The sequence below is a fragment of the Callospermophilus lateralis genome, chromosome 1 (genome assembly GCF_048772815.1).
Source record: "Callospermophilus lateralis isolate mCalLat2 chromosome 1, mCalLat2.hap1, whole genome shotgun sequence".
Lineage (NCBI taxonomy): Eukaryota > Metazoa > Chordata > Mammalia > Rodentia > Sciuridae > Callospermophilus > Callospermophilus lateralis.
Window position 1 is genome coordinate 153,980,725 of NC_135305.1, and position 27,356 is coordinate 154,008,080.

Genomic DNA, 27,356 nt, shown 5'->3' on the forward strand with positions numbered 1-27,356 from the left:
TTGAGTCCCAGCCAGCACTGGGTCACATGGCCACCTGCCAGTCAATGAACTGAGTCTACCATGACTTTAACTCACCCCTGGAGCTGAGGCCACTCATCCTAGAGACTAGGGTGGCCCCTGGCCTCCCCTAAACAATGAGTTTCTTAGCAAGAACCAAGAAGAGGGGGTGGCAGTGCTCACTGTGTTTTTCTCCCCTAGGATGCACACACAGGGCACAGAAAATCCCTGTCACCTTCCCCCAGGTCAAAAGTGAAGGTCAATGATGGCCTTAGGTGATCAGATGCCTATCATGTGGCCAGCCCCATCCTGACACTGTAGGAGGTGCAGAAGACACAGCCCCAGTCCCCAAAGAACAATGTAGTCAAGTCATGCAGACAAAACACACACACACACACACACACACACACACACATATCTTTCTAAAGAGTGGAGTCCTCACTTGTTCCCGACTGGCCAGATGGCGTGGGTCTCCATGCCCCAGGCCTTGATGAGTGGGCAGGGTTGGGGGACAGTGGGAAAGGCAGGCACCTTCCATGCAACGAGCCCAGGTTAGGCAAAGGCAGAGAGGACATCATGATCCTGACCAGTTTTTCCACATTGAAAAGATTTCCATTAAAAGGAAGGGTCTGTGCTGAATGCCAGACACAGAGAACAGCATCCCAGTCCCCATCGCAAAGAACTCATGGCCCTTTGGGCAGCCAGTTCATTGCAAAGGCCACACAGAGCAATCACCAGGGCAGCTATGTTGCTGTAAAACAAGTGCCCACCCAGACACTGGCTCCAGTAACTTCAGGGTCAGTGGGGCCCAAGAATACTATGCTCCCCAAATGTCTACTATATGACTTTTCAATCAAAAATACTAGAAACACACAAGAATGCTAGATTCCTGTCTTGGCTCTGCTACAAACGTTCTGGGTGACCCTGGGCAGTCCCTTTCCCTTTCTGGGCATCAGCTTACCCATTTGTAAAAGGGGTGCATAGAACTCTGTGAGCCACAGGACTCTAAGGTGGTGGCTCCTAGGTGTTGCTGTGCATTAGAAATAAACTGGGAAGTTTCTAAAAGTCTTGAAACCTTGGTTAAATCGCAGGCTGATTAAATCGCAGTCCCTGGGAGTGGGGAGCCAGGTATCAGCACCACCCCCTCACAAGATTTCCAGGTGATTCCAACAGGCAGCAAATTGGAGGAACCAATTTTCTGGCCTCCTAGGACGTGACAGCCTGAGACAGAATGAAGCTAGTAAGCCAAAACTTAAGTATTCAGAATAGGCAGATCCACGGAGACCGAAGCAGATTTAGTGGTTGCTAGGGGCTGGGGAAGGGGAGAATGGATACAGGGTTTCCTTTTGTAGATGGCTCAGAAGGTCGCACAACACCAAAGGAGCTGAACACCACGAACCCAGACAATCTAAAATGCTAAGGTAATCAGCTCTGTTTCACATGTATTCTACTAACATTTTTTAGAAAGAAAAGGAAAACTAGAAATGACATTTAAAATAGCATGTGACTTTCAGAAGGTCAGAACTTTTTGATCATGCAGTGGGGCACACAGGGTATGAGCTCAGCTTCTGGAGGCAGTCCTGGGTTCAGATACCATTCTGCAACTTGCTAGCTTGGTGCTGTGTGACCCTGAGTATATGACCTCCCCTCTCTGATCCTCTCTCCATGCCTCTGTTAGAGAGAGGTAAGAAAACCTCAATGAGTTACCATGAGGCTCAAATACTAAATGCATATACATAAACTGTTCAGTGAGTGAAAGTCACTATTACTCTGGGCCCACATAAAAGCTTCCCAGAGGGGTTATTGACACCGAGAACTCAGGGCTCCAGAGAGAGAAGGGACTTGCAGACCAAGGCCCCAGCGTGGTTCCTGGAGGCCACTTCCCGCGCCAAAACTGATTCCGCGCTGCCCTGGGGGCAGGGCTCAGGCTCCCACCTGGCGCTGCAGGCGGCCACACCCGCCGCCAGGCTTTCATCTGCGCTCCCGTGGCTCCGGGCGCTGCTTTCCCAATTGCACAGGTGACGCCAGCGCCGGAGCTCTTGGCTTCCGCGGGGGGCGGGGCGATGGGTGCAGCTGCCGCCAGGTGAGTCCGCCGCCAGGTGAGGCCTCCGTTCGCCTCTTCCCGGTCTGTGGCGACACCTGCTGTCCGTTCTCGGAAGTACACGTCCTCAGCTCCAACCCCCCGGGCGAGCCAATGAGTTATTTACTGAGCACCTACTTTAAAGTGTGGCGCTAGGTGTCGGGGATTCGCCCTGTCCCCGCTCCCCAGGAACTCACAGACGAAGGGGAAGTGAGGATGAGAAAGGAAGCTGAAAAAGATGCACCCTGCACCGTTCAGTAATTATTCAGACAGGGAATAATTTTCGTTTAGGAGGTCTCTCCACAGATTGCCTCTGAGATGACCAGAAGAACTTAAAAGAAGCTAAAATATTCTTGATGGAAACGGGGTGGAACCCATACCAAGAGCAGGAATCTCACGGGCAAAGGCCTTGAGTAAAGGAGGCTGGGTATTTGGAAATGAAATAAACAAGGAAACTAGAACATGGTAGGAAGAGGCAGAGGAGAGGCGAGACAAGACTCTCCATGTGCAGTCTCCTGGAGTGGAGACCTGGAGGGAAAATGACTTGCCTTTCCTTACAGAGTGACAAACAGATCTACAGCACGCACACCCAGGTCAGCTTCATGCCACGTTCGTGCCGTCAGTGCCCAAGAATCCATTAATCCATTCAACAAGCATTTGTTGAACAGCTATTATGTGCTAGGATCATGCTAAACCTTAAGCATGTAAGGGCAAATGAGATGCAGTCCTGGAGAAGCTTCTAACCTGTGTAAGCAACCAACCAGACTAGGGAAACTGGAAGTGTCCTGCGCCCACAGCTCCTGCGAATCTCCCCAACCAACTCCCCAAGATAAGCCCAAGGAGTGAATATGGAACGGGAGAAATTTGAAACAAGTAGATATTTGAGTGCTCTTCAAAGCATGCCATAGGGATGAGGTATGTTGACATTCCGTGTCCCCACGGAGATCCCATTTTTACAAAAATGAAAAATTAAACCTCCTTAGGATTGAGTTGGAATACTGAACGTGACCTCTACAAAGCTTCCCAGTGGCAACTCCCCGTGGCCAGCGAAGCTCAGGGGCCAAGTCTTGCTCCCAGTGGTTCACTCCCCGCCCCCCGCCCCCGCCCCATTCTCAGACTAAACTTCTGCAAGAGGATTCTCGAAACACAGTTGCCCAAATCAGTCTCGAGGGGTTCAGGTGGCCCCTGCCATCATCACCATCAGAAGTGGACCCTGGCTGTGGCAGCCGGACATGATTCGATGCCTGCATCTGAGTCACGGGAAGTGGATGGAGCACGCCCCTAATCTAGCATTCGAGTGTGGGCTGGGACACTCTCACCGGCGTGAGGACTGCCCTCGACTCCTAGACGGGGCAGGTTGACATTGAAATAGGTTGTTTCAACCTTGTGGGGTGAGAGGCTGATTCTAAGCACGCGCACCAGGTGGTGGGATTCAACCTACCTGGAGAAGTCTCCAGAGAGAGGCGCCGTGGGAGCCACACTGTTCATCCGCATCTCTGGTACAGAGCATCTCAGAGAAGCACCGTCCTGAGCCACAGCATACCACCCGGGGACAGGCAGACTCTGCAGCCTGTTCTCTGGGGTGGCCCCCAGCAATCTGTTTGACTTCTCCGCAGTGATTCTGATGCTCTCTGAAGACTGAGAGCCTCCAGTCAAGGCTGGGGGGGGGGGGGCCCTACAGAACCCTGATGTGGACTGGCAGGGGATTCTCTGCCTTCTGAGAGGTGGGAATCGGGAAGTTCGTTGAAATCACTGATCTTCTATTGCTTTGCTAGCAAAGGAAAGACACAGGGGGCTCCTGTCCCAGAGGCTGTGATTCTGCCCATCAGCAGGGACAGGGGGCTCTTATCGAGGTGACTCAGAGGCTGCATTCCACCTGTTCTTGGTTGCAGTTGTAATTTGCTTGTTACTTTGGGAGATAGTCATTTCTGAGATCTCTGGTACCATCCAAAGTCTGGGTGACTTTGTTCCTTTGGTGGGTGGGTTCTGGGGTCAGATAACTGTGCCTAGGATGGGGAAGAAAGGTAATCCATGGGCATGGAATGTGGCAATCGACTGTGGGGGAATGTGACGGTGCTCTGCTTTGAATATAGCCCTTGCTGCTCGGCCACTGCGACTGATTTTTAAAATGAATGTTTCTTTCCTCTCCCTCTCTCCCTGCTCCTCCCTAATCTCACCCCCTCCCCAATCTCAGGGGAACAGGATTACTTTTCTTCCCCATCCTAGGCAGAGTGGTCTGTCCCTGAGGACCCACCCACCATAGGAATGAGGTCACCCCGACTTTGGGGATGGTACAGGAAGCTCTCAGAAATGACTGTCTCCCAAATGAACAAGGGAATTTCAGCCCCCACAGAGAACACGTGGAATGTAGTCACCTCTTTAAAAGCCCCCTGTTCCTGAGAGGGGCAGCATCACAGATCAGGAGCTCCCTGTGTTTCTTCTTTGCTAGCAAAGTAATAAACTTTCTTTTTTCTTTTTTTCTCCAAACAGTGTCCTTGTTATTAGATTGGCATCCGGGATAAGGACCAAACTTTCGGCAACACTGTTACATTTCCCCACTGTCAGTTTCTACATTGAAATGGGAAAATGGGTGACAACATCTCCAAGTGGCTTCCCTGCTGAAAGAGGGGGAGTTGGGGGAAGTAGCCCCAAGTCCTTGTTCTCCATCACGTGGGGTGTGGACAGTTACGGGTATCCAGCACCAGAGAAATTCAGAGTTCCACGGTGGCAGATGGCCACACTCTGAGGTTGGGCAACACAAGTGCTGAGGAGGATGTGGAGCAACAGGAACTCTCCTCATTGTGGGTGGGAATCCAGGATGGCACGCTCTCTTGGGAAGACCGTTTGATGGTTCTTACAAAACTCAGCACACTCTTCCCATATGACCCAGCAATTGCACCCCTGGGTATTTATCCCAAGGAGTTGAACACGTCTCTCCACATACTAGCCCACACATGGGTGATTATAGCAGCTGTGTTCATAACTACCAAACCTGGAAGCGACCAAACTGCCCCTCAGAGGGCAGTTGAATTAACTGTGCCCCATCCAGACAGTGCAAGATGATTCACCATTAGAAAAAAAGAAATGAAACCTCTCTGTATGATCCCACAAGAGTGGGTACGGTACGGGACTGTGTCTGTATACATTTATCTAAACCATGGGATGAGCAACTCCAGTGTGAACTATGGGGGATGAGGACAGGTCAGGGCAGGTCCACGATTGTAACAGACGTCCCACTCGGATGTGGACGGTAGAAAGACAGCACAGGTGTAGTTTCGGGGGCAGAATGGGAAATCTCTGTACCCTCCTCTCAATTTTACTGTAAACCTTAACATGCTCTAAAAAATAAATTAGAATCTTTTGAAAGTGAACAAAAAACAGATTTGGGGCCCCAGGTGTCATCGGCACCCCCTGCTCCCATGCTCTAGGTCCCATGGCTCTCGTGGTCCTCTGCGTGCTGCTGGGGGCCCCTGGGTGGGTCATTTACCTGTCCGAGCACTGAGGCTCAGGTTGGGTGGCCGAGCTGTCCTGCCCAGCAGGACTCTCTTGGTCCCCCCACACTGAGCCTGTCAGGGAGAGGAAGATTGATAGCCCTGGGGCGGGTCCCTGGTCTCTCTGTCCTCTATTGGCTGCCTGGTCCAGGGGAGATAAAGTCACCCACCAGCCTGTCTGAGGGGCCTCAGAAGGGCCCAAGGCCTGGGTCACATCCCAGGATGTCAGCTATGAGCAGCGGCTTCTGTCCAGAAGCAAACAGCTCAGCGTTGGGGGTTAAAGGGATGGCAGCCACTGTCAGGTTGCCAAGTTCCCTGCATCCTCTGCTCTCCCTTCTTGCCACAGTCTCTTGGTAACTGGGGAGGCTCGCTCAGTGGCTCAGAGATGTGATTATTATTATTTTTTTTGTAAATGCTTGAAGAGGATGTGTCGTCTCTAATTGTAGGTTCTATGCACGTCCATTAGATCTTGGCTGTTAATTGGGCTTCTCCAGTCCCCCCTCCCATCTTCCTTACTTTTTTGTGTGTGTTTCATCTCTCAACGACTAAAGAGAGAGATGTTAAAATCTTCCCTGTAATGGTGGGCTTGGGGATATGTTAAGTGCACACAAGTTTAAAAATGATTCTAGCTCCCCTGGGAATTACATCTTTTAACATCATGGTGTAAGGCTCTTTTCTCTGCCTGAAAGTCGTTCTGCCTGAAAATAATAAAGCAATCCAAGCTGACTCTCCATATTTTCCTGGCTTCTACTTTTCCTGCTTGTACTTCAAATCTTCCTGTGCCCTTAGCATCTAAGTTGTTTCTTTGATAAACAATGTATAGCAGGTGACTATTTTTATTTTTGCTTTTAATCCAATAAAACAGTGCTTTTATTGACATGACTGACATGTTTAGATGTCCTGTGACTACTGACCTATTGGGATCTTTCCTAACATCTTATTTTGGCAATATTTATCACACTTTAACCTTTTGTGCTTTATACCCAGTTAGCTAAGTTTCCTTTTTTCCCCCTTTGACTTTCTGGGGGGTCAGAAGCTACATTGTGTTCCTGTTATATTAGTGTCTATACTGGAAATTTTAATATGTTTCTTTGACTTCAAGTTAATTGTGGATCATTGAGTTCAATCCATACAAATCCATATCTATGCCTTCTTCTCTAGTAATATGAAACTTAGAACTCTTATTTAGATTTTCCTGTGACAGCACTTATTTCTACATAGTTCGTATCTTCAAAAACACTCATTGCTGTTGTTTTATACAACTAGTGCATTTACATGTATTTATACATATATATATCAACTTCTTTTCATTATTTTTAACCATATTTCTTCTTCATCTGGGATTTGATGACTTTCTTCCTAAAATACATGCATTAGTAGTTACTTCAGCTTCTCTGTTGATGATAAGAAGCTTTTCTCTTATTTGAAAGCATCTATTTTATCCCTCATTCTTGGGTGATAGTTTCACTGGGTATAGAATTCTAGGTCATCAGCTACTGTTTTCTCAGCAGATAGATCATTACTTTTATCTTCTATTGTGGCTGCTGAGAAGTCTTTGTTTATAATCCTTCTCTTTCCATTTATTAAGAGTTTTCAGTTGCTTACAATATTTTCTTCAACTTTTATGTTCTGCAGTTGTATGATAACCTGAATTCGCTTATATTTATCCTGCTAGGCGATAGTTGCATATCTTGGATCTGAAGATTTATGTCTTTCATTCACTAGGATAAACATTCTTTGAATAATGACACTGTCCAATTTCCTTTATTCTTTCCTGCTAAAATTCCTTATATATGCCTGTCAGAACTTATTCTATCTTCAAGGCCCCTTAATCTCCTTTTATGTTCCCTCTCTCTCCCCCTTGCTTTCTCTCTCTCAGTGCTAAAGATGGAACACAGGGCATGCTATCAAGTGCTCTACCACTGAGCTATATACCTCAGCCCTCTTGGGTAGCATTCTGGATATTTCTTCGTATTTATCTTATAGTTCACTAATTTGCTCTTCTGTCCTACTTCAAACTTTAGTTGTTCTTAACTCTGCTTCTAAATCTTGTTTCATGCATTAATTTTAAGGCTCATATATTACTATATCAGATATTTGTTTTTGATATTGATGTTATATTAAAATAGTTATCCATTCCCTTTAAAATCTGATTTAAAACATGTAAGACCATTGTTCTAAGAAGAGATTCTGAGACTTCCACAGACTAACCCAGATATCATGGCACAAAGAAAGATAAGACCTTAGTCTAAAAGAAGAGTTTTTATATATGATTCATAATTGTTCTGTATTTTGTAAGTATCAGGTTTGGGTGTGGTAGCCCTCAGTGTTGCCAGAAGAGCAACAAAAAAAGTCAAAGTTCACTAATGCCCAAGTGTGCCCCCAGAACTGCCTGGCCTTGGGCTGATGGACAGGTCTAAAAGGATGGGGAACAGGGTCAGGAGCATCCCAAGCCTTAGGTACTAAGTGAGTCTGACTTCCATTTAGGTTCTCTAGTTTCGCAGGACATGGGGGTTGCAATGGTCTCCTTATGGTGTGTCCCCTCCAAAACTCATGTTGAAATTTGGTCCCCATTATGAGATATTAAGAGATGAGATGAAGTGGGATCTTGAAGATATAATTAGAATATGCTCTCATGCATGGATTAATCAATATGATGAATAGATTAAAGAATTAATGGGTGAGTTATCTCAGGTGTGGGTACTACAATGGCCAGTTTGACTAAGCCTCTCACCTGATCCCTGTCTCTTGCCATGTCATGTGCAGCACCTCAGGATTCTGCCAGCAACAAGTCCCTCCCTAGACTTGGCCCTTAGACCTTGGATCAGATCTCTGAGGCCAAATAGACCTCTTTTCTGTAAGGCATACCAATCTGTGGTATTGTATTATTAGCAACAGAAAACAGACTAAGACAGGGGTGGAGACAACAGTTCCAATAATAAAGATAGTTTGATAGGTTCCCAAAGATGTTTTCTTGGGGAAGAAATTCTTTATGATTGAAAGCTGAGAAAGGAGAAAGTGTTAACTGAACTGCTGCGACATTCCTGAGGTTCACCCAGACTTCGAGAGACTGATAGGTAAGCAGTGTAAACCTCACCTTGGGGAGTTCATGGTCCAATATGGAAGAGCAGGAAACCAAGTTTCCCAACTGCTCACCCAGTTGTTAGCCAAGGTAAGATGTGGTTGGTGCCAAGGAAAAGAAGTTGCTTCTAGATAACGACAATACATGAGACTCTTCATAGTTTACAAACTGCTTCCATCCTCACGGTGGTCTAATATCCCCCTTTTAAAGATGAGGAAACTGAGGCATAGAGGGCAAATAATGTCATTTCTCTTCATCTCAGCCTGTTCTTTCATCAAATGGGATAATAATGGTGCCAAACTGTTCAGGTTGGCGTGAGAATTACAAGTTGGTATATAAGAAGCATTTAACTCACTGCCCAGTATATAGTAGGTGCAATCCATGCATTTAGTGGTTGATATTGTTATGGACCTACCACCCCAGAATCTAACACTCACTAGCACCCTGTCTCTCCACCACAATGCCTTGTTTTATTTCCTGCGTAATACTCATCTATATACTTATTTATTATGTCTCTCCCCATCCACGCCCTGAGGACAGGAACCTCATCTGTAGCCTCAGTACCCCAGACATGGTGGCTTTCCATAGATACTGGGTAAGTCTGTGAGTGACTAAGAAAAGCTGCTGGAGTTTGATTTCAGGAAACTCTAGTTAATCTCAAGCCACGACTTGAATGTGAAGCATGGGAAATGATCTGGAAAGGCCACACACCTCACCAGGCACGGCGTGGCCACAGACTATGGCACCACCTCCAGCCCCGTCTCCTCCAATGGCTCCCTCCTCCCTGGGCTACGTTGATTGTCTGCTCCTGATAAACTCTGCTTGAATCTTTTGATAAAACCCAAGGCAATTTTTAATTCCCTTGACAGTTCAGGAAGGTACTTAAAGGTGGGAACTAAGGTAGTTCAGAGTCCCCACGGAGAACACCCATCTGGTGGGTGTTCATAGGAATGAATGCATGCGGGCATGAATAATAGATGTCCCTTGGATAAGGTGTGGCCACATATAATATATAACATCTTGTTTGATTTGAATTTCAGATAAATGTTGAATACTATTTAAATATGTACCATAGTATGACATGGGATATATTTCCACTAAAAAATAACTTGTTATTTGACATTTAAGTTTAACTGGATATCATGTATTTTTATTTACTAAGGCTGACAACCTATATCAGAGGTCCCTACAACAAGTGACAGAAAGGGGTCACAGACAAAGAGGTCAAGCTTAAATAAAGGCCTGGACTTAGCTGGAGGGGTGGGCACAGCCAGCGATACCATGGAAGAATAATGAATTCTCAAGTGTGGCCTTGAAGAACCTGGCCCAGGAAGGTGGCCAAGGATGGAGGATGAGCCCTCTACCTCTGACCTCATAAAGGGACAGTCAGAGGAGGCTTAGGGAGGACAATATGAAAGGGAATATGAGAAGGTGACCTTGGTTAAGCAAGTTCTTTGATTTTATACTCTGACACACACGGTTGAGCACATAATAGGTCCTCAAGAAAAATGTGTTCATGTTAAGTGAAATCAACCAAATTCAGAAAGTCAAGGGTCCTATGTTTTCTTTCATATATGGAAACTAAAGAGGAAAAGGGAAAAGAAAGGTGGGGGTGGATCTCATGAAAATCAAAGGGAGCTGGGTGTGGTGGCACACACCTATAATCCCAGTGGCTCCCACTCAGGAGGCTGAGACAGGAGGATCATAAGTTCAAAGCCAGCCTCAGCAAAAAAAAGCAAGGCGTTAAGCCACTCAGTGAGACCCTGTCTCTAAATACAATACAAAATAGGGCTGGGGATGTGGCTCAGTGGTTCAGTGGCCCTGAGTCAATCCTGGGTATCAAAAAAAAAAAAAAAAGGAAAGAAAGAAAACCAAAGGGAGATCAGTAGAGGAAAGGGACCAAGGGGTAGAAGGGAGGGAGGGAGGGAAGGAGGAAGTGCTAGGGAGTGATATTTGCCAAATTGTACTGTTATATTGTGTATCGTGTGTATCTGTGAATATGTAACAATAAATTCCATCAGTATGTACAACTTAATGCACCAACTAAAAATGGGGGCGGGGTGTGCGCTCTCTCTCTCTCTCTCTCTCTCTCTCTCTCTCTCTCTCACACACACACACACACACACACACACACACACACACACACACGCCGCAGCCCATTCCATTGTCTTCCCCAAGCTAAACATATGCTTTAGGGCCCAGCACCGTGTGAGGCGCCATGTTTGAAATCAGACACAGCTTCTTCCAAAATGGAAAAGCAAACCAGGAAAAACAAACAAACAAAAAAAAACTGTTCCATAGATTTCTATAAAATTGTGGGATTTTTCAAATTTAGCTATTATGGGAAATTTCAAGCATCCACAAAAGTAGAGAGAAGAGTAGGCAGAGCCAAGGCCTCCGTCGCCTGAGATAGCAACTGACCCCTGTGCTTCTGTGGTCCCCGCGGCTGCCTGCCGCACTCACTTCCCCTGTGCAGGTTCAAAGCCAACCCCTGATCATGTCATTCTATCCAGCTTTACACTTCTGAGCTGCTTATGCACCCCCAGACCTCCTGGGAGATGGGTACTGCAATCTCTTCTCACTCTTGTGAAACTGAGGCTCGGAGATGACATTCTCGCCCAAAGTGACAGAGCTGCAGAGTGGAGCTCTTATGCTGCTCTCGGTCCCTGGGCCCTGAGTTACACCTTGTACCATGAGGTGCCAGGTCAAGCCACAGGCCGAGCCAAGCCAGCCCTCCTCTTCCCCAACCCCAACCCAGGCCTCTGCATGGCCAGACTTTGATCCTGGCCAGGGCAGAATTCCAGACAGGCCTTGCAAGCTGCCCGGACAGCACGATAGATGGGGGGTCACTGACGTCAGGCCTTGTGGGTCAGCCTGAGCCTGGGCAGGGCGTGCAGGACCCACTGTCAGTGGTGATGGGAGCCAGGGGTCCGGACCCACTGCTTGGTCAGGGACCAGGCTGAGGCTCCTTTCCTTGGGGCAGCTCTCGAGGCCAGGGCTACTAGTCAGGTGAGACAGCAGGTGCTGACCAGTCCCTGCACTGAGTGCAGCAACCTGGTCACCCAGATGACCTTGGCGACATCCTCCCTTCCTCTCAGGGTCTCTGCTCATCAATAGCAAACAAAAAAGGAGATTGGATGGCTGAACCAGAGCAGGTGTCGGAAAAGATTTCTTTTGTAAAGGGGAAGACAGCGAACACTCTAGGCTTTTCAAGTCTGCTATCGGCAGAAAAGCAGCCACAGACAATACCTAAAAGAATGCGCCTGGTGATGTTCCAATAAAACTTTATTGACCAAAACAAGTGGGGGGCCGGATTGGACCTCAGGCTGCAGATTACTGATCCTTGGGCTAGAAGGTCACTAAAGGCTCTTTGAGCTCTGAAAATTATGTGACTTGATAAGAAGCTCTATATTAGAGGTCACATTCTTAACATAAATGAATAAGTTAAAGGCCAGCACAAGGCACTAGGGAGTGGTAAGGAGTACGGCAAATTGGACAACTCGTGTTTTCACTAAGGAGGGATGGGGTGTGGTCTCTACTGGGCTCCACTCATCACTGTCAGGTGGTAATGCAGACCCACCTGCTCCCAGATAGAAATAGTCATTTTTTCAAAAAGTGACACATATTTCTTGAAGTTCTCTTCAAAAAATATGGATTACCTAATTTTGAAATGTTGGCTACTAATTCAAGCTGTTTAAAACATTGCGAAGTCCCATCCCATCACACATAGCAGCAGGCCCCGTTGGGCCCAACAGCCGCCCGTTTGCAAGCTCTGGCCTGGATTTGTAGTTTTTCTTCCTCTTTGGAAACTATAATAGTCACTTGAAAAAGCACAGAGATTCTTTGGGAGTCTCAACCTCAGGGTGCTGTTCTGTTCTCCTTCTCCCCCCAGCACTGCGCAAGTCCACAGCCAGATGGAAAAGTAATGAACTTGAAAAGGGAAGGCTCCCAGCCCAGGAGCCTTCATGAGCTCCCAAGGACTTAGCCCAGGCATTTCCCTGCAGGTCAAGTTTGGCACCAGCCCTGGACCGTGACCTGTCAGGCCTCATGCCTGTGATGTGCAGGGTCACGGCAGCTTCTCTGCCTGGGAGGGAAGAAAGCAAGAACAGCCCACCTGATCTCAAGTCCCAGAATGGCCGGCCAGTTCAGGCCCCTAGGACCTGTCCCTCTGAGTGGAATCCTCAGAAGGCATGCATGGCTCTTGTACATCACCATCTTCCTGGAGGGGACCAAGGGGGTCAGGGTCTTCAGCGTCCGTGAGGGCTTCATTGCCAACTGTCTCCACGGCATCATCCCACCAGGATGTATATTACTCAGCCTTAAAAAGGAAGAAACTTCTAACTCAGGCTACAATATGAGTGGACCTTGAGGACATTAGACTCAGCGAAAGAAGCCGGGAAAATACTATAGAATTCCACTTATGTGACTAAGACGCCTACAAGGGTCAAATCACAGACACAGAAAGTAGAAAATGGAAGTTGCCAGGGATGGGAGAGGGGGAAGGAGTTAATATTTGATGAATGTGGAATTTCTGTTTTGCAAGGTGAAAAAATTCTAGAGGCTACTTACAAAACATGGTGAATCTAGTTAGACTACAGAACTGAACACTTAAAAAATGGTGAAGATTGGGGCTGGGGATGTGGCTCAAGTGGTAGCGTGCTCACCTGGTGTGCGTGCCGCCTGGGTTTGATCCTCAGCACCACATACAAACAAAGATGTTGTATCCGCCGAGAACTAAAAAATAAATATTAAAAAATTCTCTCTCTCTCTCTCTCTCCCACTCTCTCTTTAAAAAAAAAAAAATGGTGAAGATGGTAAATTTCAGATGCTCTATACTTTAAACAGCTAAAAAATTTTAAATGAACCCATTTTGAGTGTAAAGTTCCTCCTTGGGCTTTGACAAATGTTAATGTCGTCCCAACCAAAAGAGGGACATTCTTATCACCCCGGAAATTCCCCTCAGGGCCGTTTACAGTGTACGTTGTTTTAAAATGTCTTATTTTATTAAAATTTAATTATTTTTCAATGGGACTGGTATCCCCTCTGCCCTGGGGTCTTTCCAAGCCCAGGCCACAAGGAGTTGTTGCACACTCAGGGTCTCTTCCTGTCCCTGGGGGGCCCACACAGGCCTTTTCCAAGGTGTCTGGTGGTGGGTGGCACGAGGGGATCACAGAGAGGACTTCTTCATTTCTAACCAGTTACCCAGGTATTGAAAACGGCAGCATTGAATCTACACACACACACACACACACACACACACACCCCAGCAACGGCCCAGTCACTGGTCAATCTTCCATGCACTATAAATTTGCCAAGCCAGATAGCTCTTCAAAGCCACCCTACACCGGGCCCCAATGTCCTACCTGGAGTCTGTGCCCTGGGGCTGTCCACCCAAGCGAGAGCTCTCCTGGTGGACCCTGCCAGCTCCCCTGAACCATTCTGGGATTTCCCGCTTGCAAACTCTGGGACTTTGCCCACAAATTGTCAGTGAAGGCTGCCCCCTGGTGGACTCTCTGGGACATAACCGTTGAATCTATTCAATCCAAAATATTTGAGGAAGGAAATAAGCTTCCAGTGGAGATGCAGAGGATGCTACCCTAACCCAGGGATCAAGGTGAACATCGCCTGTGATGACCCAGAAACCTCAGGACACTGAGAGAGGTGCGTATCTTAAGTGATGTTCTAGGCCCCAAATGTATAACAACAGTTTAACCAAGAGAAAATATCAGACCAGCCCAAATGGAGGCACCAAATTATGATAAAATAACTGAATGGTCCAAAGTTCACAGAGAACAAGGGAAGACAGAGGCATAGCCACAGATCAGAGGTAATGAAGGAGACACTAGGAGAGTGAGACACTGGGATCCTAAGTTGGTGTGTGGACAGGACGTTGGTGGGGCAACATGCACAATCCAAGTGGGGCTATGGGGTGGAGGCTCTGAGGCTCAAGCCTTGGTTCAGTTCCTGTCCTGTGAAGAGGTAGAATGTCAACCTCAGGGGAAGATGAAGGAGGGATACAGGACTCAGCAAACTGCTGTTGCATTAAAAAAAAAAGTCTAGAATTACTTCAAAGGAAAAAATTTTAAAAATACATATTGGGGGCTAGGGCTGGGGCTGAGTGGCAGAGCACTTGCCCAGCATGCATGAGGCACTGGGTTCCATCCTCAGCACCACATAAAAATAAACAAATAAAATTCAGGCATTCTGTCCACCTACAACTACAAAAAAATCTCAAGAAGAAAAATACACATTGGTGGGCTCTCTTCCAAAAGAGGAAGGTCCTGGTCTACATGCTGGGGATCCCGTCCCTGTCTTTATGGGTCCTGTTCCAGGGAGAGGGGGATTAGGACCCATAAAGGACACATAAAACAGGCAAGTCTGTCCTAGGCCACGGGCGGGTAGACCATGGGTCGGGCAGGGGCCCTCCTCCATAAAGAGGGCCCTGGTCTCAGGACTGAGGATGAGGCCCACCAATTCACCCACGGACCCAACAGATGCCAGGCTCTTGGGGACAGAGCAATGAGGGCTACAGGTCCAAACCCCATGTGCCTGGTGATCCTAGGTTTGGAGGGGGAGGAGGTGACCACTGAGGGCTGGGATGAGCAGCAGAGGTGGGGCTGGCAGTGTGGCCAGCTCCACTCACCAGTGGGGGTAGTGACATGGGGTGCCAGCCACTGTGGGAGGGCCAGCAGGGTCAGGAAGGCCAGCCCCAAGCTAGGGATGCTCCCCAGAGGTGCAAAGGCCAGAGTCTTTACTAACCTGCATTGAGACGGGCGAGAAGGTTGTGCAGAGGGGATTTTCCAGGCCTGTCTTCCTGCAAAGTGGGGTTTGGGTCTGCAGTAGAGACCAGAAAAGCAACTCAGGCGTTTCTCACGCTTGCTTCCCTGCACAAGCCTCAGGGGCGTCCTCTGTCCTGTTTGGACCAATTCTATCCCCGCCCCACTCTGTTGCCTTAGACAACTTGCTTGCCCTCTCTGGGCCGAGATGGACTATTGTCAGACACTCACCACCGAGAATCTGAAATGTGTGCTCCATGAAGAGCAGGTCTCCCCCACTTCCCCAGCCAGCTTGGAGTGTGCCGCAGAGTGTGGGGGACAGAAGCAAACCTGCAACCCTCCTGTACTGCCCTTAAAGAAAAGGGGACACAGTGCCCCTTTTCTGTTCCCCCAGACCTCGCCAAATTAAGGGAACAACGAGAGCAAGTCCAGGTCCTGTGGTTGTGAAGGACCCTGGCTTTGTCCTGTGTGCTCTGGGACCAGGGCAGGTCGGGTTCTCTGGGCAAAGCCACTTTCTGCTTGTCCCCAGGGACGGCCGCTCCCTGGACGCTGGTCAGACAAGCAAACCCAGCAAGCTGAAGCCCCTGAGGTCACTGCTTCTGCGGCCTGAGGCCTAAAGCCCCTCTCAGTGGGGACTGGGGTGGACCGAGGACCCTGTGGAGAGAATGTGTGTCACTCACTCAGCTGGCCACCCCCGGACAGAACACCACAGGAGAGAGGAGGCGCTGCCTGGTGGAGCACCTCAAGGGACAGAGGTGGCAACAGTTTGTCACCACTGGACTTTCCTGTAAGAATTTCTCAGTGATGCCTCTTGCTTCCTCCACTGTCCCCAGGAAGAAGGGGTGCCCACCTTGCTGGCCTGGCCTGGCAGATGATGAGGCACCTCCTAGTGGAATTTGGGAGAGGAGCCCGGGGGGGCTGCTCGAGACCAGGCCAGGATGAGCCTTGTGTTTCTGGTGGGGGACACTGGACTTCATGCAGCCACTGGGAGCTGAGGTTGGACAGAAAGGCGAGTGGTAGGCAGAGACCCTGGGGAGAGCCAGGAGGTGCTGTGAGCCAGGGAAGGGGCCGGTGATGGACAGTGAGGTACCTAGCAGTAGGCTTCAGAGGGTTTGGCAATGAAAGCATCATCCAGGACGACACAAGGACACCTGAGTTCCCTCCTGGGGCAGCTGGAATCCTGCAAGAGTCCTTAGTCCTTAGGGTCCTGGATCTGTAAGACCTGGACAGAACCCAGGTCAGGCCTGATGGGAGACCTCACAGGGATGGAAGGGTTTGGGTGGGACCAGCCCTCAGCTGCCCCTTGGTTTCTGAGTGGTGCTGAGGAACATTCCAGACAAAGGTACCTTGTTAGCAAGGCCAGGGGTTGCTGAGCCCTGGCTTCTTGTGCTCTGAGGTGCATGCTCAGGTCCCTTCTGCCACCCCTGGAGGTGAGAACCTGCCACCTTGCAGCCTATGCCCAGGGCCACGTCAGGCTACAGAACAAAGCCCCAAAGAAGGAGCAGCCAGAGGCATCTTTCCCTGGGTCCCCGCTGTCCTGGGCCCCCCGCTGTCTGATCGTATTCTCAAGCTGGGGCAGGGGAGTGGAGGGAGCCACTTCTCGTGTCCCCTCCCCAGGGCAAGGGAACCAGGCCAGTTCATTCCACCAATTAATAGCATCAGGCCTGTCATGCCCTCACTGGTTCTCGTGCCCCGTCAGCACCAAGGCTGCGTGACCTTCTGGAACCTCCTGCCCTGCGTGTCACTGAATACCCTCTTCCTTGATAAGAAACAAAGAGCCACCAGCCAAAGCTGTCCCCCACGGAGGCCTTCCTGCAGGGCGCTGGCCCTCCTGGCAGGGTCTGCTCAGCTCCCCTGCCAAGCCCAGCGCCAACACCCCTGCCCCTGCCAGCTCGGGCTCCCTGCTTCCTTCCTTTCTCCTCTAGCACCACAGCCTGTCCTCTGCAGTCACTAATGTCTGTCGGGTTCCTCTAGAAGCTAGAGCCAGGAACCTCTGTGCCCTTGACGGCCTCCTCGCCCGCACCTACCTGGTGGGCCCAGATGGTCTGCAGGTTGCTTTCGGTGCGCTCCAGCCACGGGCCCATGTTCCTCTGCCTCCATGTCCACTCTCTCCGCACAGCCATGAGAGGACTGTCCCTCTGCTCTCTAGCAGCTTTGTGAGGCTCCCTGCCACCCAGGAGTCTGGCCAGGCATCACATTCTGAACTGGCCCTGCTTACAACCTCTGGTTCTCCTTCTCTGCTGCCACCTGACCCGCAGCTCCTCCAGCCCCTGGATTTCTGGGGGGCTGTGGCCCCATCTGCAGCAGCCTCCCTGCCCACCCCGAACACCACCTCCCATGGGTCCTGCGGGTCTCATCCAATGATCCCTTCCCCAGAAGCTTCAGGGAGCAGGCTATGGCAGCCCCAGGCCGGTGGCTCCCACACAGGCTGGACCCGGGTGTCCTGCCTCTGCCAGTGCGAGGCTGGTGGGGGCGGGGGGCCGGGTCTTTCCTGTGGCCAGAGGAGACCGATGCCCCTCAGAAGGCAGAATCGCTGAGGGACAGGGCGGGGTGAGCGGAGGAGTTGTTTGGGGATGAGAAGGGTTTGGAGGAGGAGCTCGAGCTGTGCCGAGTGGCCGCTTTGGGCGAGGCCTCTGGGAGGCGAGTGGGAACACAGAATTTACAGCTGGAGGCCTGGAGGCCTGGAGGCCTGGGAAGGACGGGCTCCTCCAACAGAAGGACCATCCCATGTTCACGTGGCCAGACGCAGGGAGGCTCCTTTCACCACTCCCTGCTCATGGTGTCCCCCAGTTCCCAGAGTGCGGGCCACTGGGGGCGGCCAGTCAACGCGGACCCCCAGCCCTGCCCTGCTCCCTGGGTCAGAGTCCAGGGTGGCCTGGAGCCTGAGGCTCACCAGTTCCAGGAGACCAAGGGTTAAGGTGTTGCCAAGAGGTGTCCCAAAGAATCAAGTGAACAGCGTCTGTCAGTCAGCGGCAGATGTGACAGACTTAGACAGGCTTAGCAGGGACAGAACTGGATATGGGGCGAAGGGTGGAGCAGGATAGGGACGCATTCAAGCAGACAGGCAGCATGTCCTCACTGGGCTGGCTGGGCAGCGCAAGCCCATCCATGCTGACTCCACCCACGGCCAACTTCCTGCCCCTAGGACGAGATTAGAATGGGGTTCCTGATCTCTTCAAACCCATCCCGGGCCACCCGAGGCACGTGGTACCTGCTGGCCATTGACAGATTTGTTCTACAAACACATGGTGGCTCTGTGCATCACGAACAGAGGGACTGGGCAGTGAGGCACACCCTGGGTGAAGGTGGCTTCCACATTTGTTGAAGCCTGTGACGAGGGGAGCTGCCTAACACAGAAGGAATGTCCAAGGAGCAGGAGGACAGACCTCTGCTGTGGTGGGCAGGTCCCCCATGTGCATGGCAGCGTGTGAGTTCACACCCACACCCCTGAGGGAGCAGGTGGGCACAAGAGGGATGAGAAGAGCTTGTGAACGTTTGCAGATGCTCCAAGGTCATCATTAACAAAATTAGGAAATGGAGGTTTCTTTTCAAAATGCTTTAAAAGAAAAAAAGCAAATAGCGGAGTCCATACCCACACAAAAAAGCAAAACTGAAGAGTAAAAGGAAGCAAATAAATATGTGTGTATTTATAAAAATTGGCTGACAAGTCAAAGTGTAACACAGAACAGAAAATGCAAATGGTAGAAATTACCCTATTCAAATAAAAATTTTAAGAAATAAAATGCAACAACTTGTATAAAGAAATACGCCTAACACAACATGACAGAGGCTGAAAATAAATGGTTGGTCAAAAATATAATACTGGAATTCTAATCAAAGGAAAGAGGGATGGCAATATTAATAGCAAAGGATAATTTAAAGCAAAAAGTATAATGCAAACAAAGGGTCATTATACAGAGATAAACATTAACAGAGATACATCATTAAACCTTTATGCACCAATAATGAAGTACAAAGGGGAGAGAGGACAGCCCAAACTTGCAGTGGGATATGCTGACTCCTGCCATCCGCCCGTGACAGAGCTCGAGTCCACGCGGGCACAGAGATATGGAAAATATACTCAGAATTCACTGATATAAAATCTTTCGTCTAGCTGTACTGTCCAATGTGTAGCCATTATCCCCACATGGCTGCTGAGCATTTGGAAATGTGTGTATGAACTGAGGAACTAATTAGTCAATTGCATTTGTTAAAATTTGAGTCTAAAAAAACTGAAGCCATGTAATTTTTTTTTTCCTAAACTCAACTTTTGTTTTGGTAGAATTACATTTTACTCTAATCACTGAGAATTTAACATCCCAATGTAAATGTGCTGTAAATTTCAAACTGAATTTGCAAGAATGCAAACTCATGCATTGATAATTTTTATACTGGTGTTATGTTCAAATATTTGAACATGTTGTTGAAGTAAAATGTTTGTTAAAATTAACTTCCCCCGTTTCTTTTGGCTGTTTTAATATGGCTACTAGAAAATATAAAATTACATTTATGGCTCACATTACATTTCTGTCGAACAACACTGTCCAATAGAACATACCTTGTTTTGAAGGTTTCAGAGAATATTTGCCAAAACAGATCACTACTAGGTTACATGGGAATAAGAGAATAAATATTCTAGTATGACAGACTTTTTACTTTAAACTCCAAAAGAACTCTTAAAAAAAAAAAAAAGCAGAACAAAATAGAAATAAAAAAAATCAAGGGTGTAAACATAAAATGAGACCATTAAAACATCAAAACTTCTAGGATGTAATCAACTTAAACTTAAGGTCACATCAATAATCTCTATACCTTTTATGGCATCTCTGAGAACCTGACACAGACATTTTCTCTCTCTAGAAAATGCAAGAATGTGAAGAATTCTGTATATGATTTGTGGAGGGCCTCACACTTCCAGAGCCCCCAGGCTATAAATGCTGATATTATCAAAAGTGAAATTAAATTAACTAAGCAGACAATTAAAATTCAAGGAACATGAAACAAAACTCTCAAGGAAACCAGGGGGGAAAAAATAGCAAGACAAAAGCCAGAATGAAAACAGCAGAACTGTCAAATCCATGAGCTGTTTCTTTGGGCGGGGGGGTGGGGGGGGTGGGGGGGGTGGAATATAAATCTAAAAATAGGCAACTGCTAGGAAAAATATCCATCAAGAAAGAAAATGCATAAATATTGTCAGAAATGAGAAAGAGGACACTTCACCAAAACCCACAGGTTCAAAATTCAGGGAGTATTCGGCACAATTGCATAGTAATACTTGAGGAAAACTCAACTTTTTCCTTGTAAAATTCTAAATTAATAAAGTTGACAGAAGAAATAGAAAACAAATCAACAGAAAAAGAAAAATAAATTTCTGAATTTTTCCAAATTGTTTCCTCCAAAAGCAGCAGAATCTGGTCAGAATCTGATGAATTTGCCAGTAAATTGTTTCCTATTTTTGAGGTGCAAATAGTTCTGATCGCTGAACAGCTTCACCAGTATTTCACTAATACTTCCTGGGTGCCTAACTCCTAAGCCACATCCAGTCCTGGGCCAACATAAAGACACTGTCATGTAAAATAACACCTCTCCAATGTCATAAACTATGGACAGTAAGTTCACTGGCTTATCTTGTGAAGCAAATATGTCAACCCCTACACTTGGTAAAACTTTTTCAACTTGGCAGTGATACAAGAAATACCTACAAAAAATATTGATGTGTGTGTAAAACTACATCCACATTGTCTCCTTCCTCTATAATTAAAAAACCACATTCTTAAAAGGATCAGACAGGAAATTAATCATGTAAATAAAGCATATAAATTACTAAGAACATCAAGAGCCCTAAGTGAATAAAATATGATTTAAATAAGAGAGCTAATTTGAAAATGCTTAATGAAAAACGTTCAAGCTCAAATTAAATAAGACAACAATTGCTATTTTACATGTTAAATTAAGTTGATTTTCCCTACAAAGCAAACATTTCCTTGTGTGAGAACTTTTTCCCCTCAGAGCTTCTGGTCTTCGCCTATGGCGGCCAGTTTTCCTATTGCCTGGCTTTGTGAAACGGGTAGATTGAAACATGCCTAATCCACTGGCAAGCTAACAAAGGCTTAAAATAGGGTCTCTGTCGATCCCATCTGCCTGTTGTGAATGATGGGGGACTTCCCGTGCACTCTGGGACAGACTTGGTCTAACCTCTGTCAATAACAGCCCAGACCATGCTGTTTTAGCAGATTATTAAAACATAACATGCTTTTCTCACTTCCCTGCTTGTTGGGGGAGAAAAAAGTGGGACTATCCCCAGTGTCTGTCCTTGGGTCTTCCCATCTCAAGGTAACTTAAACTCATGGGGAAAATAACATGTCTGCAGGAAATGAGTCTTACACAGCCTCCTTGCTGAGGTCAGACTCACTTCCTCATCTTCTTTCTCACCTGCTTCCTTACTTCAGAGATCTAGCCAGAAGCAGTAAGTGGCAAAAAAATATCTTTTAAAACTTGACCTGGAGTTTTAAGCCCAGGGAAGGAAGGCTGGGTACATGTGGTTCCAAGCAGAGCTGGATGCCCTGGGCAAACATGGCATCCCTGTGATTACCTAGCACAAGGGAATTTTCTATGAAATAGTTACTGTTAGAGTGATCTTTTTGTCAAGGGGATATAAACAAGAGCATCACTTAACACCAAGAAAACATGGTAATACGTTAAAATCACATCTTGATAGGATTCTAGCATGTGGTGAATCCAAAAGCCAAAGTTATGTGCTTTTTTAAAGAGTGGCTTGAATTGTATCCATGACAAGCAACAAAGACAGTTTTCGGTCATGTGGCCTGGGCCTCAGGAGTGGGTCTTAGAAGTCTGCTTTTAAAATTTTCTACTGACAAACTGAACTGAAATGATTTTTTATTGGCTCTTTAATAGGAGTTGGAAACAAATCCCTTGCCCCATGATTTCCCAAAGAACAGGAACATAAGTATGCCACCCCCGGGTTGGAGCGGATGGACTATGTGAAGCAGAGCCTGAGCACTGGACCCGGCCAGACACTGCTGGTTCCTCATGCACCAGCTCAAAATTATGTCTAACTTTCAAAATGTTGCTGCATTCAACAAATAACTTTTCCTACCTCAGAGAGATCTGGTTATAGTTGCTGAATCGGGGCAGACAGTGGTAGTTGTGAAAACCTTCCACTATAAATAGAACCAACACTAACTGCCGGGTAAAGCACTAGCCAACCTATGAGCCAAGTATCCAAGCTAATGAATACTTATAAAAATATCACCTAATTCTGATTATTCAGATGACACAAGAATCATCTGACCAGATTACATAGGATCTGGGAAATGTGTGGTTCTTTAGGGATTCTTTTGGCAAGCAGTATTGCAAACACTGCACAGAACTATACGTATAAGGCAGTGGTGATCGGAAGAGATGGAGACGAGCACTATCTTCTAACCAAAACTTTGGCCTCGTTTTTTCTCTTTCTTCAATGTTACTATCACAACGTGAACCGCTTTTTAGTTTGCAAAGTATTTCTCACAGGATGTCCCTTGTCCCTCGGTTATGGAAGAAATAATGGGGGCTGACTTGTCTCAATGGTTTTCTAAATTTAGACAATGCTCTGCCAACTTTAAGTTATGCCAACTCCTGGGGCTTATCCATTTTCAGTGAGAGACGCCACCAGGGCATGATAGGGAATAAACCCCTTCTAGAATGAGTGGTTTTTCCTAATGGATGGACCAAAAGAGGAAAGAGCAACAGAGAGTACGGTATGCAGTCAACAAGGGATTTGCCTGTGTGTGGTGTGCCAGATGGCAAGCTACTGTCACCAGTCTGCAAATAAGCAAAACAGCAAGAGAGACATTGCTGCTATCTCCAAGGAAAATCAAAAAGAAACTGGCTGGGACTGTGAAAAGAAAGGCGGTAGAATATGAACATAGTCTTGTAATTTGTTCTGGGATTGGTCAAGATCTTATAGCCTGAAACACTGTGAGACCTGACTTACTCAAAACGGTTAGGGACTTAAACTCCAGGGCTCCTAGTTCAAGGCTGTGTGCATGTATTCGCGTCTAGAAACTGATCTAGGAATGCACTTATGACGGGAATACAAGAACACCATTTCAGAACAGCTGCCAGTGTGATTAGAGCAGTAAATTCTATGTTCAATCCATAGTAAATACACCTTTTGGACAGGTGTGGATAATTTCATTACAAAGGCAGGATGGGAGGGAAAACAGCCACTCAAAGTTTCAGTAATTCAATAATTTATTCCTCTAAAAAAGTGTGTAAAAGTATATAGCTCTCATCCACAAGGTATATATGAATGACATTTAAAATGGAGGCCTTTTATTATTGTTTCTTTTTATCAAAGTCTTTTAGTGTACTGTACCAGCGCTATACTGTAGTCTTTTTTTTAAATGAACTTCACATATTTTTGTATTCTTTCAAATTGTTTGCTATATATAAAAGAAGCTCACTGCAAAATGCTTGAAGGAAAAAAGAAAACAAAAAGAAATTCAGAACTTCCCAGAAATGTACAGCTTTTACATTTAAAAAAGTTTCTGAAATATACATACAAGCATGCTGGACAATCCCACCCTTCTCCCCTCCCCACTGCCCCTTTTTAGTTCAAACCATGGTTAAGAGTTCTGATTTCTGCAGAATTTCCAAAATTAAAAATAAAAAAAAATAAAATAACTTTTCACTCTGTAGCAAATCCAGGGCTTGTACATTTCAGATTAATTCAGTAAAAAAACTCACAAGTAAAATAATGCATATTTAAGGGAAATATTATACAGACTTTTTCACACAGAAGTACATAATAAGATTTTTTTAAAATCTATTGCCATTCATTTATTTTTGCACAAAAACGTATAAATATGTCACCAGCTTTTCTTAACTTAAAAAACTTAAATAAAAGACACCAGATGAAAACTACCCTTTGCTGCCTTTTTAAAATTTTTGTTGGTTTTTTTTTTTTTTTTTTTTTGCTTTTTTTTTTCTTTTTCTGCTTAGAATTGGGTTTCTAGGGAAGAAAAGCCCCTGCATTAAAAACAGCCCATTAAAAAAAAAAATTCAGAGTTCTGATGAATTCTGGGAAAAAAAGCAACCCCAAAGTGGTAAAAGATTACAAATATCTACTTTACAATGTGTCTTCTCACCAAGATAATTTTATACAAGTTTACAATCTTCATCATCTTATGCTCTTCAAAAGGCCTTGAGAATTTTCCTTTCTGATTAAGAAAAAATAGCACTGCAATATTTTTAAAGTCAATTTTACACTGTACACATTAGATACAAATGGTTTGATATATCAGATTTTTTTAACCTATACATTGCGAAAGTCGACCCCTCCCCCCTTCAATTGGTGGCACAGAGAACAAAATTATCCATTTACAAGTTATTTCTCTGCTTTCACATTCCCACCACACAACTTTTTTTAATATAATGTTTTAAACGTTAGATTATTTCAAGAAAAATACTTTTACAAAATCATATCAATTATTACATTTTTTCCTTTTTTTTTTTTCGTTTTTTTGTTTTTTGTTAATAACCAGGACATGGAAGTCTCCTGGAAGAACTTTTAAAATCTGCATGATTCTCTCCACAGATGACAAGAGCTCAAGGCCTGGTCAAAGTGGCTCCGGGAGGCCGGTCCATGCCCGCTACCGCCCTCAGACAGAAACACACAGCAACACAAGGGTTAGAAACAGGGTCTCAAAGACAACCCTCTGGGCCTGGAAGGAGGAGTCATAAAATACTTCAATTAGCCATTAATGCTTTAAAAAGGCATTTTTTTAAAAAAAAAAAAAAAGTCCCACCATGAAGGTTCAACTTCAAGTACTAATTTAATGGTTAAGTTGTAATATTTCTTTGAAATAATATTCCTATGGTCCAGAAAATATTCACCATATTTATAACTGATTTTATGAGCAAACACTTTCCACTGTGATATGTACATGAGTCCCTTTTGCTCTAATGAGAGGAGAGAACTGGCTTTCAATAAGAATTCACTAGAAAATATATTTCCATTGTGACTATATAAAACTAGTTAAGGTACTTGCCTCCACGGCTCTGGACAGAGCTCGACTGCCTTGGTGTAAAAGTGTCATCCTTCACGCAATGCGGGCTGCGCACTGAGCGTGGCAGAATTCCTAAAACCCAGTGTGTTCTTAACAAGATCTACTGCTGGGTGGTCATGAACACATGACATTTTAGGCATGGTCTCCCCGATTTGTTTTCACTCTTTTTCCGGTTTCTAGGACAGAGGTATGTAGTCAAAGAATCCTATGGTGGATCTGAGTTGGGTTTTCAGCTACTGTACCTGGTCCTCAAGAATCAAAAAGTGAAAAGAAAGTCACAAAAACAAATGACCAAAACAACTTAAAATAAATAAAATGAAGCAGTCTCCAGACCTTTCAAATCTACACACAGGTATGAAGTCAACCAAAGCATTCATGCCAATCTGGATGGGAGCGTTTGGGAGACGGAGACCCCGGTTTGAAATCATGTACTTGAGCTGGTTATTTTTAAAAAGTCCCAGAGAATGGAGTTCAGATAACCCACAGGCCATACATCAAAAACAAGAGGATTTCATCCAAAGGGCTCTGTGGCCCTCATTTTTAAACAGAGGCTGAAAACACAGACTCTTGTGCAAAAGGACACTGTCTCTTCTGTTTCCCTCTTAAAAGCCACTGGCAACCACTACTTCCTGTGGACCAGTGGCTGGGGGGGGGGGAGCTGCACACACCACACATTGGCTGAAAGTCACTGCTTATGGAAGTTCCCAGGTCCATGAAAGAAGTGTCAAGGAGTCGCTGTGGTCATGAGCACTGCAGAATGAACATGTGCCTGCTGAGGGCTTCACAGTGCGGGACTGTGGAGACTGGTCTGAAGAAAAGGATGTGGGCTATTTGCAAAGTATAGCAGGTTCCTCAGACCCAGGCTGCGGGAGAAGAAACTGAGCCAGAGAGAACAAGTGCTTTCCAATTAAAGTATATTCATGATGGCATTGTACAACTGAGTGAGCACCACAAAGTGGACGGGAAGGCAGGAAGTACGGTCCTGGGTGGCTGGATTGCACGTGAGCCAGGACAGTGCGTTGTACTGCTCCAAAACAAACCTGCCAAAGAGAAGACATGGGTGAGGGCAGGAGCCAGAAGGAAGGCCAGGCGGCTCTCAAGTTGTAACAGCCAGATCCTGGGGCAGAAAGCCTTCAAGGTACTCTTCATCTTGCCCCAGGCGCATTCACATGGTCCTTGACTCATGGTCCCCTCTTCTGCTAGACCTGTACTTTTCCCTACGGTAGCCACTGGCCACAAGTGGACACTAAGCAATGAGATGAGCCAAGTCTGAAGTGAAATGTACTATAAGCATAAAATACACAGTTCAAGGACCCAGTAGTTTAAAAAGATTGCAATGTCTTGTATCAATTACAGATGAATACTTTGGATTTACTGAGTCAAACAGAAGATATTATATAATACAAATTTATTAATATCTTAATTATTTAATTTTAATTATTTAATTATTAAAATTAATGCCACTAAAAATTATGATTATACAAATTGCTAAAGACTGTGTAAGAGAATTAATACACATTTCTGGGATAAAGTTTCTAACTGCGGAATGTATGTTCTAGTCAATTTTATTTATGAAATCCATGTTAGAGAGTCAAAAATTTTTTCAACACAAAGCACTTCTTAATTTCAGACAAAAGCTTCTAACTATTCCCATCCCCTGAAAACTGACCTCTTCTTCCTCATCATGAAATGCCTTCTGTGAACAGGAAGCAGAGCAGCTGTAATCGCACACAAACTATCTAAGTGGACAAAGTATACTACACTGCCTGTCCCAACATATGGGGGACAGCAGCTCACACTGGGTAACCAGACACTGGTGCACTGCACTAAGGGCAGCATCTTCTCCAAGAACATCAC

At 46.1% G+C, this 27,356-nt stretch overlaps 1 protein-coding gene across 3 annotated transcripts in view; it reads right to left on the bottom strand.

Annotated features, from left to right (window-relative positions):
- Positions 1–19,044: 19,044 nt before the first annotated feature.
- Positions 19,045–27,356, bottom strand: part of Med13l (mediator complex subunit 13L) — a 309,479-nt gene continuing 301,167 nt past the window's right edge. For all 3 annotated transcript variants that reach the window (XM_076855405.2, XM_076855448.2, XM_076855371.2), the window contains exon 31: positions 19,045–26,539. In XM_076855405.2, coding sequence (XP_076711520.2) covers positions 26,407–26,539 — 133 coding nt within the window. In that variant the 3' untranslated portion in view covers positions 19,045–26,406. The remainder of the gene's footprint in view (positions 26,540–27,356) is intronic.